General features: G+C 57.4%; 3 protein-coding genes across 6 annotated transcripts in view; 2 read left to right on the forward strand and 1 right to left on the reverse strand.

The window, feature by feature from the left end:
• Positions 1 to 5,578, forward strand: tnfsf10 (TNF superfamily member 10). Its single transcript, XM_053858766.1, has 6 exons — positions 1 to 198; positions 1,911 to 2,036; positions 2,629 to 2,674; positions 2,746 to 2,883; positions 2,975 to 3,213; positions 5,048 to 5,578. Exons 1-6 carry the CDS (start codon positions 91 to 93, stop codon positions 5,255 to 5,257), a joined length of 867 nt encoding a protein of 288 aa, XP_053714741.1. The 5' UTR covers positions 1 to 90; the 3' UTR covers positions 5,258 to 5,578.
• Positions 4,848 to 11,597, reverse strand: msl2b (MSL complex subunit 2b). Its single transcript, XM_053858718.1, has 3 exons — positions 10,042 to 11,597; positions 8,088 to 9,190; positions 4,848 to 7,312 (listed from the first exon to the last, which is right to left on the reverse strand). Exons 1-3 carry the CDS (start codon positions 10,877 to 10,879, stop codon positions 7,019 to 7,021), a joined length of 2,235 nt encoding a protein of 744 aa, XP_053714693.1. The 5' UTR covers positions 10,880 to 11,597; the 3' UTR covers positions 4,848 to 7,018.
• Positions 11,295 to 14,051, forward strand: part of ezh2 (enhancer of zeste 2 polycomb repressive complex 2 subunit) — a 7,340-nt gene continuing 4,583 nt past the window's right edge. For 3 of the 4 annotated variants that reach the window (XM_053858709.1, XM_053858711.1, XM_053858712.1), the window contains exons 1-3: positions 12,616 to 12,941; positions 13,314 to 13,437; positions 13,892 to 14,020. In XM_053858709.1, coding sequence (XP_053714684.1) covers positions 13,321 to 13,437; positions 13,892 to 14,020 — 246 coding nt within the window. In that variant the 5' untranslated portion in view covers positions 12,616 to 12,941; positions 13,314 to 13,320. Of the gene's footprint in view, positions 11,355 to 12,615; positions 12,942 to 13,313; positions 13,438 to 13,891; positions 14,021 to 14,051 lie in introns of those variants that run through there. The other variant, XM_053858710.1, reaches the window with a different exon arrangement.

The following is a 14,051-nucleotide window of genomic DNA, read 5'->3' on the forward strand; positions in this document are numbered from 1 at the left end:
AAGTCAGTGCTCAGCCATTGTTCGAGCTGTGGACGTCCGCTTCTGCGCTGGTTCTGGTCGCGCGCCGCTCCGGGCTGGCGGCCTGTCGTCATGACCGGCTCCGCTCCGAAGCTCGGCCTTCTGCTGCTGCTGGCGGTCCTGCTGCAGACGGTGGTGGTGACCATCACGGTCCTGCACTTCACCAACAGCCTCAACTCGGTGAGCGCGCGCGCACACGCATCGCATTCGGAGCACGCGGGAGCGCGCGTCCGTTTTTCAAAATCACCACCGCGGCTTGAACGCAACGGTGGTGCGTTCTGGGAGCCCTCGTTTCCGTCTCGCGCACCTTGAATACGAGCGATCACCAGGAAGCCGAAAGGATCAAAGTTCGGTTTCGGTTCCGAAACTCGCCGTCAGCGCCTCCGTCTGCGGTGCACGCCGCTGCTCCTGCGAACCGAGTCAGAACCTTGGAGCGACAGGCGTGTGCTCCGACCCTCGGCAGCCGCTGGAAGAGCGTGCGTGGGCATGTTGGGCCAGACTTGAGAGGACCGAGGCTTGACAAGCCTCCGCCTTGTGAGGAGATCTGGGCCCGTCCTCACAAAGTTTAGAGCGGTAAAAAGTAGTTCTGGTTCAGAGTGTGTGTGCGCCCTTGTTTATACTCCTTTGTGGGGACCAAGTCTTTACAAAGTATGGTCCTCATGAGGACTGTAAGACTTTGTGGGGCCCATTTCACTGGACCACAGAAGGTCAAGCCTCAATTTGAGAGTGAAACCTTCCAAATGACCGAGTCATTCTCACTGGGTCTCAGTCTGGTACCGAGTCCTGGTTCAGCTTAGGGTCAGGAGAGGTCCTCACAAGGATAGAGAGAGACAAACCTGTGTGTGAGAGAGTGAGTGTGTCCCCAGAGCCTCAGTGTTGAGCGCTGATGTCTTCTATAGAGAGAGGTCGCAGGGTCGGGTGGCTGGACCCGCCCCTGGTTCTGGTTCTGATCTCTGGATGGCCGTGGCTGTGTCAGTGGTGTGTATGTGTTTCACGGCGGATCAGTTGTGACAGACGTTGATGATCACAGCGTGACGCAAGAACACGAAAACAACTTCTGGAGCCAGCGCGGCCTTTGAAGTGGGTCATGTGACCGCTTGGCGGTGGAGCTGGTTCTGACGGCGCTCAGACCCGACTCCCTCTGAAGAGTTTCATCATCGCGGCATGAGGGCCCTCCTCACACCATCAAATCCGACACGTACTTGATGGTTGGCAGCCCGTTCAAACCTCACTGAGGGCCGTGGTCAGGCAGGTCCCATCAGGTCACAGTGAGGCAGTGGAGGGGAGACGTGTTCGATGAGAGCAAGCCATCCAGGGCCAGTGACTGGACCTGGCCTCCCTCATCTTCACGCTGAGCACAGCACTTGGCATCAGCTGACTCAACACTTTTGGTGTGGTCCAGTCACCAGACGCGGGAGGCTCCCAGCTCACCGGCCCAAGCTCACAATCCAAGATGGCTTCCCCCGAGCGTAAACAGGACGGAGAAGTCTGCCGCGAATGAGACCCAGGACGCAGAAACAAACACATGACGCAAACGTGTGTTTCCTCTTCCTGCAGCCAGTTCAAACCCATGTTTGTCAAGAAGTTCGAATCGCTATCGTGGACGTCGCCATCTTCGGTTAGCGTAGCATCAACTTAACATTGAGCTGAGCAACAGCAGTTAGCATAGCATTAATAAAACAATCGGTTAGCCTTGCACGGCAGTCAACCTAACGTACTTCTCACTTTAGCATTAGCATGCTATCAAGCATGTGACCAGGTAAGCGGACACAACGCAAACCAGGCGCCGTCCAACTTCCTGTGCACTCCGGTCCTTCAGAGTAAAAGCCTTCCTGAAGGGAATGACCTGCAGCAGTGTCCTGCTCTCACCGGCCGCTGCTGTGTTTCTGCAGATGAAGGAGACGTTTGCACGCAGCAGCGTTTCCTGTCTGACCAGCGGCGACCTGCAGAGTCTCAGCGCAGCACGCAGCGACCCCTGCTGGCAGGTGACGCAGCAGCTTCACCTGCTCATCGAAAAGGTAACGTGGCAGGCTCCGCCCCTGCTGGCTGGTGAGTCTGACGCTCCTCAGGACCCCGACCACACGTGACCCTCAGCTGGGGTCGAGGGGGCAGCAGCTGAGGGGCAGAGCTCCAGACTGCCCTCTCTCTTAGCCGAGCCGAGAGAGTCCAGACAGAGAAGCTCTGCTTGGCTGGGTCGTGAGCCCAGGTGAGAGGAGGAGCCCAGCGTTGCCTTCTGGCTCAGCTCTTCCTCCACCTGCTGACTGAAGTCAGTCGTCACCAGAGCTGAGGGCTGCACCAGGGTCGAGCCATGTAGAGCGCAGCAGGAAGTTTCACACAGTTACGCTCAGGTGTGTCATCAGAGGAGGAGGAGGAGGAGGAGGAGGAAGAGCGTCTGTCGACTCCACTGCACACTCACAAAGACGCCTTTCACGGAGGAGACTTGATCCAGCTCGCTCTAGTCAGCACAGGAATGTAGCCACACACACACATGCCTGTCTGTCCTTGTGAGGACATCCCAAACACATGGCCCACCTGAGCCAGGACTCTGAGGCAGACTGGAACCCAGTGACTTGGAAGTTTCCCTGGTCTCAGTCTGTCTTTGTCGCGCAGAGTTTGTCGCAGCGCCACCAGAGACTGATCTCGTCCGCCGTCAGAGGTAAAGACGTCGCCGTGGAAACCGCTTGGTCCTCGAGGAAGTTCACCAGCGGCGAATGTTCTTGTGTTCAGATGAGGTGTCGCGGGTGCTGCCCTCGCTTGTGCTGGACGAAAAGGCCTCAGCTCGCCCTAAAGTCGCCGCCCATGTAACCGGACATGTTGTGCCCCGACTGGAGCGGGAGGAAGGGGGAGGGGGAGGGAGAGGAGGGGGTGAGTAGCATTCCATTCTCACACATGGTTGATGTCACTTCCTGCCCGAGGTCGTGAGGTCCAATCCTGACTTCACCTCTGATGTCATCAGCACCGGCGCCGTCGGGTCGACGCATTCAGGGTCAGAAGATCTCATGGTGGGAGGGTCAGAAGGGTCTGGCCTTCCTGCAGGACGTCCGGCTGGTAGACGGCGAGCTGGTGGTGTCGCAGCCCGGGCTCTACTACGTCTACGCCCAGACGTACTTCAGACACACGCAGGCGCCCGAGAGCGAGAGCGGTGAGGACGGCGAGGACCGAGGACGACCCCTGCTGCAGTACATCTACAAGAAGGTGACGACGCTAAGACATCACTCACGCGCTGGTCACCACATCTACGCTAACACATCACTCACGCACTGGTCACCACAACTACGCTAACACATCACTCACGCGCTGGTCACCACAACTACGCTAACACATCACTCACGCACTGGTCACCACAACTACGCTAACACATCACTCACGCGCTGGTCACCACAACTACGCTAACACATCACTCACGCACTGGTCACCGTGACGACGCTAACACCTCACTCATGCGCTGGTCACCACAACTACGCTAACACATCACTCACGCACTGGTCACCGTGACGACGCTAACACATCACTCACGCGCTGGTCACCACAACTACGCTAACACATCACTCACGCACTGGTCACCACAACTACGCTAACACATCACTCACGCGCTGGTCACCACAACTACGCTAACACATCACTCACGCACTGGTCACCGTGACGACGCTAACACCTCACTCATGCGCTGGTCACCACAACTACGCTAACACATCACTCACGCGCTGGTCACCACAACTACGCTAACACATCACTCACGCGCTGGTCACCACAACTACGCCAACACATCACTCACGCGCTGGTCACTACAACTACACTAACACATCACTCACGCGCTGGTCACTGTGACGATGCTAACATCACTCACGCGCTGGTCACCACAACTACGCTAACACATCACTCACGCGCTGGTCACCACAACTACGCTAACACATCACTCACACGCTGGTCACCACAACTACGCTAACACATCACTCACACGCTGGTCACCACAACTACGCAAACACATCACTCACGCGCTGGTCACCGTGACGATGCTAACATCACTCATGCGCTGGTCACCGTAACGACGCTAACACATCACTCAGGTGCTGGTCACTGTGACGACGCCAACACATCACTCACGCGCTGGTCACCACAACTATGCTAACACATCACTCACGCGCTGGTCACCGTGACAACGCTAACACATCACTCAGGCGCTGGTCACTGTGACGACGCTAACACATCACTCACGCGCTGGTCACCACAACTACGCTAACACATCACTCACGCGCTGGTCACCTTGACGATACTAACATCACTCACGCGCTGGTCACCGTGACGACGCTAACATCACTCACGCGCTGGTCACCACAACTACGCTAACACATCACTCACACGCTGGTCACCACAACTACGCTAAAACATCACTCACGCGCTGGTCACCGTGACAACGCTAACACATCACTCACGCGCTGGTCACCGTGACAACGCTAACACATCACTCACGCGCTGGTCACTGTGACAACGCTAACACATCACTCACGCGCTGGTCACTGTGACGACGCTAACACATCACTCACGCGCTGGTCACCGTGACGATACTAACATCACTCACGCGCTGGTCACCGTGACAACGCTAACACATCACTCAGGTGCTGGTCACTGTGACGACGCTAACACATCACTCACGCGCTGGTCACCGTGACGACGCTAACACATCACTCACGCGCTGGTCACCACAACTACGCTAACACATCACTCACACGCTGGTCACCACAACTACGCTAACACATCACTCACGCGCTGGTCACTGTGACGATGCTAACACATCACTCAGGCGCTGGTCACCGTGACAACGCTAACACATCACTCACGCGCTGGTCACCACAACTACGCTAACACATCACTCACGCGCTGGTCACCACAACTACGCTAACACATCACTCACACGCTGGTCACCACAACTACGCTAACACATCACTCAGGTGCTGGTCACTGTGACAACGCTAACACATCACTCACGCACTGGTCACCGTGACGACACCAAGCCCTTCTCTCTCACCAGGTGAGCTCATACAGAGATCCCTTCCTGCTGATGAAGACGAGCCGAACCTCCTGCTGGTCCCGTGGCTCCCAGTTCTCTCTGCACTCCGCCCACCAGGGGGGACTGTTCCCTCTCAGTGTAGGCGACCGTCTGTTTGTCACGGTGACCAACGCCTCTGCAGTGGACATGGACGAGAAGAGCAGCTTTTTTGGAGCCTTTCTCATCAGCTAGGGGGCGCTGACGTTCTCTCACCTCTGAGACTTGAAACAGGAAGCGATGAGTTTGTTGCCACCGATTCTTGGACTACACTGGTGTGTGTGTGTGTGTGTGTCTGGAAGTGTGTGTAAATAAAGGTGTCAATATTATCTAAATTTGAGTTTGAAAAAAAAAAAGTGTGGTGTCAAGGTTCAGTGGAATGTGGAAGCCACTGCAGTGACCCCGAGACGCGGCCCAGCCGCCGCGCCGCGCCAGCTAGCACCACTGAGTCCACACACCTCAATTAAAAGTGAATGTAAATATGTTTTGTGTGTAAATATGTCCAATAAATCTTTGTTGTCATACGTGGATATTCTGTGATTCTACTGCGCAGACGCAAACAAGTGAATACGTGCGGTTCAACCCCGCACGCTCGAGTGGCTGTTCGACCACGCCACTGAGTTGAGCCTTGGTTTGACGGGTGGCTGGTCGCATTCCGCCCACTTTCCACGCTCAGCTTCCTTGTTCATCGTCTGAACGTGTTCGCACGAGGCTCGGTTCCAGGCTGAGACACGCTCGGCTGTGGCGCCCCCTGCTGCACGGACGCTCACGCGCGCGCGGACAATAACCGTCAACACTCGGTCACGTGTTTTACCTTTTCATTTGGTGGAAATATGTTACAGATATTTTACAGGTTCTGAAATGCCCCGCAGGAACACACACACACGCACACAGGTCTGAACAATAAATACTGCAGATGTTAAGTCTGGTGTTTAGCAGCACGTGTTTCCCTTCAGGAGTGAGTGAAGCTTCAGCGACTGCTCTCCTCAGTTCACCTGACACGCGCACACACACACACTTGCCTCTCTGTCCTTGTGGGGAGCTCTCCTGGCCATCACCCTTTCCCCAGCCGCAGGATCAGATGGAAGCTCGTGAGGCTACAGGTCCCCACAAGGGCAACAATACAAGTCCACTGACGTCACTTCTGCTCCTGTGACAAGAGAGTGTGAAGAGCCTGTTGGAGCTGTCTTGTCCAGCTGCACCTGGAACTGAGACGGTGGTTGGAGCAGGAGGCGCTGCTCTTCAGTCAGCTGAGTGTGTGTGTGCATTACATTATCTTTGTGAGGACCTGTGTGAGTTTCTAACCCACAGAGCGAGGACCTCGTGGCAGCTGCTCACCTGGCCTCAGTTGGAGGGTTTAGGTTCAGAGAGGGAGGAGGAGGCTGGGGAAAGGGTGATGTTAATGTATGTCAATGGTCCTCACTGAGACAGGAAGACAAACGTGTGAGTAAATGAAGTTGTCTGTATGAACTCGGACCTGAAGCGGAATGTAGAAGCATCTGGACCGACCCACAGGTCACAACTATCTCTCACACACACCTGCACACACCTGCAGCAGCTTGGCAGGTCTGAAGCTCCGCCCACTCTGACACTCCAACAGGAAGTGACGTTAACAAAACACCTTGATATGAATTACAGCCACGACCTCTCAGACTGGGACACACACTCACACACCTGCAGCAGGTTGGTTGGAGTCAGGACATCTGAGCGACGCCTGTCGACTGAAGCTCCACCCACTCTGACACTCAAATAGGAAGTGACGTTAACAGCTACGACCTCTCAGACTCGGACACACACACTCACACACGCGCCTGTCGGCAGAACCGGATCGAGCGCCTCCGTCGCTGCGTCCAGAAGCCGGGGCTGGTTCGCCAGCAGGCGGCGCCACCCTCCGCCCGTCACTGTAGCTGCCTGTGTTTGGCACTCGGAGTCAGAGCCAGCGGGAATGTGGCGGCATCAACAATCGAACCTCATCTCCAGAGAATCCTCGAAGCCGTCGTGCCCCGCCCCCGACAGGAAGGAGGGCGCGACGGGCGGGCCGCTCGCCGCGGCGACGTTGAGGAGGGCGCTGGCCGGTGAGGCTGAGGACGGGCTGCGGAGGGCGGCAGCGGCGATGCTGGTGAGGTTGATGCCCAGCGTGAGCCGCGTCTGCTCCAGAGCCTTCTCTGGGACGGCGAAGGCCTCCAGCTTCTTCTCGCCGTTGGCCATGTACGAGTTCTGGCAGCCGCGGCAGATGCAGTCCAGACATGCCTGTGGACAAAATGGCCAGGTCACATCACTACGCCACAGTCGGCCCAGAAAAACACATCCGTCTTTGGTCCACAGCTCAAAAGATGGTCGAGCTACGGCCCCGGTGTCTGTGGCTGCAGTCTGAGCAGGCTGTGACCTTTCCCCTACTCTGCAGCTCCGTCCCCATGGCAACGCCCCCCTCCTGCTCCCACACAATGAAAGGCAAAAGTGCTGCGTCCTTCTGCCTCAGCGCGCCAAGTTACCCACTCCCAGTTTCGGTCTCTCGGAAACTGTAGGTAGATAGCCGAAAACTGAGCACACAGAGAGAATCCCGAGGCTTTCGTCTGTAACCGAGTCGAATTCCACGTGTCAACAGTCTACGGTTTGTCCAGGATGGCGAGTTGAAAATGAGTAACTTTGCTGCAATTTTTGAGCCGCAGCGGCTCCTCGTCAATGTATTTTCAATGGAGCCGGATCCGAGATTGCCGCACTTCTGCGACTCTCACGCAAATTCAGGACGTTTTGAGCTTTTTGCAGACTTCCTAGTCTTCATCGCATTCGCGATAATAAACAGATCACATGTGGCTGACACCCTGAAACCTGCCGCCTCCAGCCACCGGGGGGCAGCACCTGACTCCAGTCGGCAGAAAGGTGTTGCGCTTCTTCTTGTGTGGTTCATGAAAACTAGGAGGGAGTTTTTCTTCAGTTTTTAACTCATGCAAGGCCTTTCAGTCTGGTTTTGACGCACATTCACACAGTTGAGTCATGGGGAACATGAAGAGGAGTCAGTTCTTACCTTGCGGTTGGAGTAGCAGGGGCAGCGCTGCCCCCTGCAGGTCAACACCGAGGGGTTCTGTGTGGCTCGGCCGCACTTGCAGCCCTTCTTCTCCACCGGCTTCTTGTACTGAGGCTTCGAGGGACTGGGGGGGTGAGTCAGCGCGTGAGGGAGGAGCCGCTCATGTGACTGGGGGCGGGGCTTGGCGCCACCTGGCCGGGCCTTAGCACAAACCTTCTTGGCGCCACCATGGTGCTCCACAGTCTTCTTGAGGTTCTTGCTGGAGATGAGGACAGTCTTTCCCACCTTGGGGCAGCCGCCGTTCGGTACCGGGGCCAGGTGAGGGCGCTGCGAGGGGGCTGGGAACTTTGGATCCTGTGGGTGGGTGAGGACGGGGGAGGAGCCCTGTAGGAGGCTGGAAATGGGGAGGGGCTGCACCTTCTCGCTGTCACTCTCCGAGCGGGACCGCTTCCGGTGGCAGCGGGGAGGGGGCGGGGTCCGGGCGCCACGAGGGAGGGGCTGAGGGGAACCGAGCTCAGGGGCCGTGGACTTGGACAGCTGGCTGGAGGAGGTCAGCGGGGGGCAGCGAGGCCCAGGGAAGGCGGGCGGAGTTGCCGGGTCGGGCTCGGGCTCGGTGTCCAGAGTCCTGAGCACCTCCTCCACGCTCAGCAGCAGCGGCCCGCCGCCGTGCTTCAGCTCCTCGCCGAGGGCGGCCCTGACGCACAGCGGGACCTCCTGGGTGAAGCCCCCCTCCGGGCCCAGCACGCCGTTGCAGTCGTGAAGTCCGTTCAGAGCCGGCTCATCCGGGGCCCGGCTCTCCTCCGAGCCGTGCGGCTGGTCCTCGGCGGCGGCTCCCAGACCCTCGTCCAGGACGGCCTGGAGGTCCGGCGAGCTGCAGGCGGCGCTGGCCACGTGCGGGGCCAGCGGCGACTGCGTGATGTAGCGGCACAGCGTCCTGTAGCAGCGCACCAGCAGAGACAGCTGCCGGTTCTCCTGGAAGCCGGACTGGTCCTTGCACCAGCTGCAGGACGGCTTCAGCTGCATCCGCTGGCCCCTGCAGCCGCGGCACACGGAGTGCTGGCACGAGGAGTCCACCGGGGCCACGGGCTCCTGCAGCAGGTTCCCTGTGGGGCCGGAAGACAGACTGAGATTGGTCCTCACATCAACGTGCTCACACACACTTCCACACTCAACAAACTGCTCTTTCACTCTGCAGAGAAGCTTCCTGAGGCTCGGTGAGGAGCAGCTGCAGGAGGGAGAGCGCCGGGCTCCGTTCACTCACACACAGCAACACGCTCACACACGCGCGCTCTCACGCACCACGCGTGCTCCACACACACACACACACACTGGAGCGACGAGTCTGTGATGCACACGTAGATGAGCTTTGAACAGTGGAGCAGTTACTGTAGACCACACCACAGCTGGGGCCGACAACCTCACCTCATACGGTGACCAGGCTTTGAGCCAGGATTGGCTCGGCAACTTGCTTTGTAAAAAACAAGCCGTAAACATCTACTTGTGCAACACAACTTTCTATAAAGACAAACATCAAGTCATGGTCAACTGAGATGAACTCAGCAGCTGTTGCCACGGTAACACTCTCAGATGCAGGAGTCTCCTGGGCAGCTGTTTGACTCAGTTGACCCTGACTCATGACAACAAAATATATATATATATATGTGTATAATGATTCTTCCCCTGACTAAGATCTAGGTGTCAACAGTTTTGTTCACTTCCTTGGAGATATTTTTATGGAAGACAAGCAACAGCCAGATCACGCCGTGAAACAAACATGGCGGCCAACAGCGTTGTAAACTTGAGGGCCAGGTCTTTCTTCCAGTTACATTCAGAAGAGACACAAATGTTGGATGCACTTGAACGGCCAGTTAACTCAGCTCCAGCCCTGCTGTTTACTGGAGGCAGCTACAGAAGCCTGGCCCTGAAGGCAGCACCTGCGCAGGTGAGCACTCACCGCACACCAGACACGACACGGACTGGCGGAAGAAGGGCAGCAGCTTGCAGAGCTCGGCCAGGGCTCGGGGGTCAGCGGGGTCGCACTGCAGCGCCGAGCGGCTCGCGGACACGTAGAGAGAGGTCGCGTTCACCGGGTTCATCTCAGACGCCTGACGACCCGGCACCACACAGTCGAGGGGCGACACTTGGAGGGGAGGGAGGTCCGAGCTTCGGCTGAACAGAGCGCGCCTCACTAGCAGCCTCTGCCGCGCGGCTTGCACCGCGATACTCCCATCGTCGGCTCTCACGTCGGTGCGAGTCCGGTCCGGCACCGAGTCATCGTCCGCGCGCAGCCGACAGGCCGCTCCGGTTCCGACTCGCTCCGGCGGCACCAGTCGGGTCGGGACCGAGGTTCGGCTCAGACTCGGTTCGTCGCGAGGGGCCGGGCCGGGTGTCCTGACGTCAGCAGCGGGGCGAGCAGGCGACGTTGGCCGCCACAGCTGCAGCAGGATGCGGGTGCGGGAGCAGGCCGCTCCCCGCTCCGGAGCTCTGCGCTCCCGCCGCGGCCTCGGCGCCGACACAGGTGCCGCAGGGGCCCGGGAGCAGGATCGATGTCCGCCCTGGGACGCGGCCAGGTGAGCTCGGCTCGGACTGGTCAACGCGGCGTCCGAGTCGCGGCGAAGCTGCAGGTTCACATAAACAAGAGGCGGTCCCACTTCTCGCGAGAACACGCAGCTGACGTCACTCATAAACACAAAGTTGAAGCGTGAATTGTTGGTCACTTGTTTATAACTGCTGACATTTGTGCGGAAGGAAACCCGGAGTCGAGTTAAGGAAAGGTCACGACCGTTTCCCATTTCATGAAGCGCCACTCGCCGGCTGAGCTTGTTTGCGCCTCACCTGCTGCTTATTCTCCTCATTCCTCACTGTAAAACACCACTGCTCATCATGCGTCGGAAGCGATGATTTCACGTCTCTTCGGGCTTTGGTATCTTCATGTTCATGTGACCGACATTGTAAATCTTCTCGGGTGTCTTGTTTCCTTCCTTTCTTTCTCAGGAGCTCCTTACGTTTGATGTTTTTTTTTTCTTTTGTTTCTTTGGCATTAACTTGGTATGTGTGTAAAATTCTGTTCAAAATGTCCGTGATGAATTGTATGGCATTTTATACTTGATCTGTCAAATAAATCGTTTAAAAAGCGTCCTGCAGCGCGTCATGTGTTTTGTAAGCCTTGAACGCATCACGAGTGAGCCAATAGCCGCCGAGGAGGGCGGGCCTTAGCAAACTCGTCGACCCTGGCGGGAGCTGCTGTTTTCGCGGGTTCACCTCGCTGTAAGTGCTAAAAACGCTTTCGTTTCCTGTGGCTTCGTGGTGAACACTGTTGTGTTGCAGCGCGTCACTTCGGGTTTCTGCGTTGATCGTGTTGACTTTGGTTAGTGGCGCCAACAGCGGCTGGTTCCTGTCCGTCCGCAACTACTGGTGTGAGCGATGGTCCTGGGCCAGAAACGGTACCGGCACACCGGACTCTAGAATCCAGAATTTGCGCGTGCACTTTATAACAGTATGTTTGCTTCTGAAAAGTCAAAGTAGACACGAATTCATCGCCTCATCTTGAGGGAAGATCGATCGACCTGGAAGGTTGACTTGGCTCATGAAACGGTCCCGGTGTTGCCTCGCCACGCACCCCAGCGACACGGCCGGATCCGTAGCCAGCTGTGCTCTCGCGGTACTGATGCTGCGGCCCTGTTGCCCCGGGAGTGTGGAGTCAGAGCTGGGAGTGACGTCACAGCCGAGTTCGGCGTCTTCCGGTGCTGGGAGTCCTCTGAAATTCTTGCTTTGTTTGTGTCGAGAAAAACTTCCAGAGCCCTCCCTTCAAGCACCTAACCCACTCTTGACTGTCAAATAAAGTAGACATGGTCATTGAATAGCTCCAGGGAATGGACCGCCTCATGATCAAAATTCAAAGGGAAAAGTCTGCGTGAATGGCTTCAGAGCAGCTTCTGTTCTCTGCTTCGGTGACACAGGTTTGCTTCCATCTCCATTGGTCATGTGACAACAGGTTCCCTGGGCCAGTCTGAGGAGGCCTCAGCTCAGGTGACAGCACGTGGAGGTGGTCAGTCCAGACCAAAGGTTCGACTCAGAAGAACCGCTGACACCTGCTGCGCTGATGATGTCTCTGTGAGCTCCAGCAGAGCAGGAGCTCTGTGTGGCAGCAGCAGCAGCACTTGCCCGGTCCTCTGCTGTCAATCACCGGACAGCGTGGAGAACAAAGAGTGGCACGTCGCGGATCGCGAGTCGTAGGATGGTAGGGGAAGGACCCGCCTCCCTCTCCTCAGATTGGCTAGAATGACTCCCCTACCCATAACCCCTCTCAAATTTGGCTCGGAACACTCTGCTGTTTATTTCACCTGTCTGCCCCAATCGGAAGGCGGGACCTTCCCCTACCATCCTGAGATGCGCTGACGAGCTCGCGGGTCAGGCTCTCGCTCCTATAGGCGGACGCCTGCGGAGGAACAGCCAACGACGAGGCGCCGTCCTCCTGGAACCGTGCGACGCACTCTGCGATTGGTCAGAACGTTTGGCGCCTCAGAGCTCTGCGCAGTCGCAGTGGGCGGTGAGAGTTTGAATGACGAACAGCACTAGAGTTCCAGCTGCCGAACCGAACCGAAGCTGCCGGAGGAACAAGCTGCCGTCCGGATCTTCCTGCGCTCTCCGGGTGTCTGACGCTCAGCGGCCCGGAGCACGGTGTCTCCGGCTGCGGCTCGGAGAAGCCCCTCCTCCGCGGCTAGGCGCTAGCTAGCCTCGGAGCTAGCCGGAACACGCTAGCGGGCTAATCCTCGACACAAAGAGGAGTTTGGGTCCGAACCACGCCTCAGCGTGCGAACACACCGGTGGCTGAGGAGCCTGCCTGCCGCATAGGTGAGTGTCCCGAGGAGGAGCGGACACTCGGCCGGATGTCGTTGCTTCTTTGTGGGGTCTTTTGTTAGCTCGCGCTCGTGTTGTTGTTGTTCTCCGACTGTTGGGCACATTTGGAACCCGCCAGAGGTGCTGTCACGTGGTAGGCGTGGTGGACCTCCGGGAGGAGAGCTCGGATAAGCAGCTTCAGGGTCACGGACTCATGAGGAGCTGGGAGCTGTGGCTCTCCTGACACGTGACAGACAGGAAGTGTGAGAATCAGAACTAGTGTTGGATCTGATGCTGCTGCCGTGGTCCCCTTCAGCTGGAGAGCCAGACCTTGTGTCACCACCTCCTTAGCAGACTGCTCCACTGATGTTTCCTCTTGGCCCGCAGGTCCACCATGGTGCTGACTGGGAAGCGCTCGGAGAAAGGCCCGGCCTGCTGGAAGAAGAGGGTCAAGTCTGAGTACATGAAGCTGCGGCAGCTCAAGCGCTTCAGACGGGCCGGCGAGGTCAAGGTGCGTGTGAGGGTCCTGACTAGTCGAGCTCCACATTCACATCTGGCAGCCACACACACACACACACACACACACCGCGTGAAACGTGGGCGCTGCACCCCAGTACAGTTGAAGAGGTGGCTCCGTTTCTCACTGTTTTGTGACAATATCACTTGAATAGTCTCCAGCAGGGGTCACCAACATGCTGCCTGCAGAGGCCATCGTCGTAATGATCATTTTCATGTAATAACCATCTTATGATCTGTGCTTTTGTGATTCGTTTTTTTGTCGCACCATTGGTAATTACTGTGAAGACTCAGCCATGAGGAATATCATCGATCATGAGTTAAAGTCTGAAGCGATGGCAGACCTTGAACTCTTTGTGGTGTGTGGCGCTCCGGTGTTGTTAGCATTAGCATTAGCGTGGTGCGGTCGGTCTCTCCTGACTGCCCCCGGCTGGTGTAACCCTCCACAGAGCATGTTCAACACCAACCGCATGAAGATCATGGAGCGCACCGACATCCTGAACCAGGAGTGGAAGACCCGGAGGATCCAGCCGGCCCACATCATGACGTCGGTGGGCTCGCTGCGAGGAACGCGAGAGGTGGGTGGTCCCGCCCTGCCCCTCCCCCGGC

The sequence above is a fragment of the Synchiropus splendidus genome, chromosome 3 (assembly GCF_027744825.2).
Source record: "Synchiropus splendidus isolate RoL2022-P1 chromosome 3, RoL_Sspl_1.0, whole genome shotgun sequence".
NCBI classification, from domain to species: Eukaryota; Metazoa; Chordata; class Actinopteri; order Syngnathiformes; family Callionymidae; genus Synchiropus; species Synchiropus splendidus.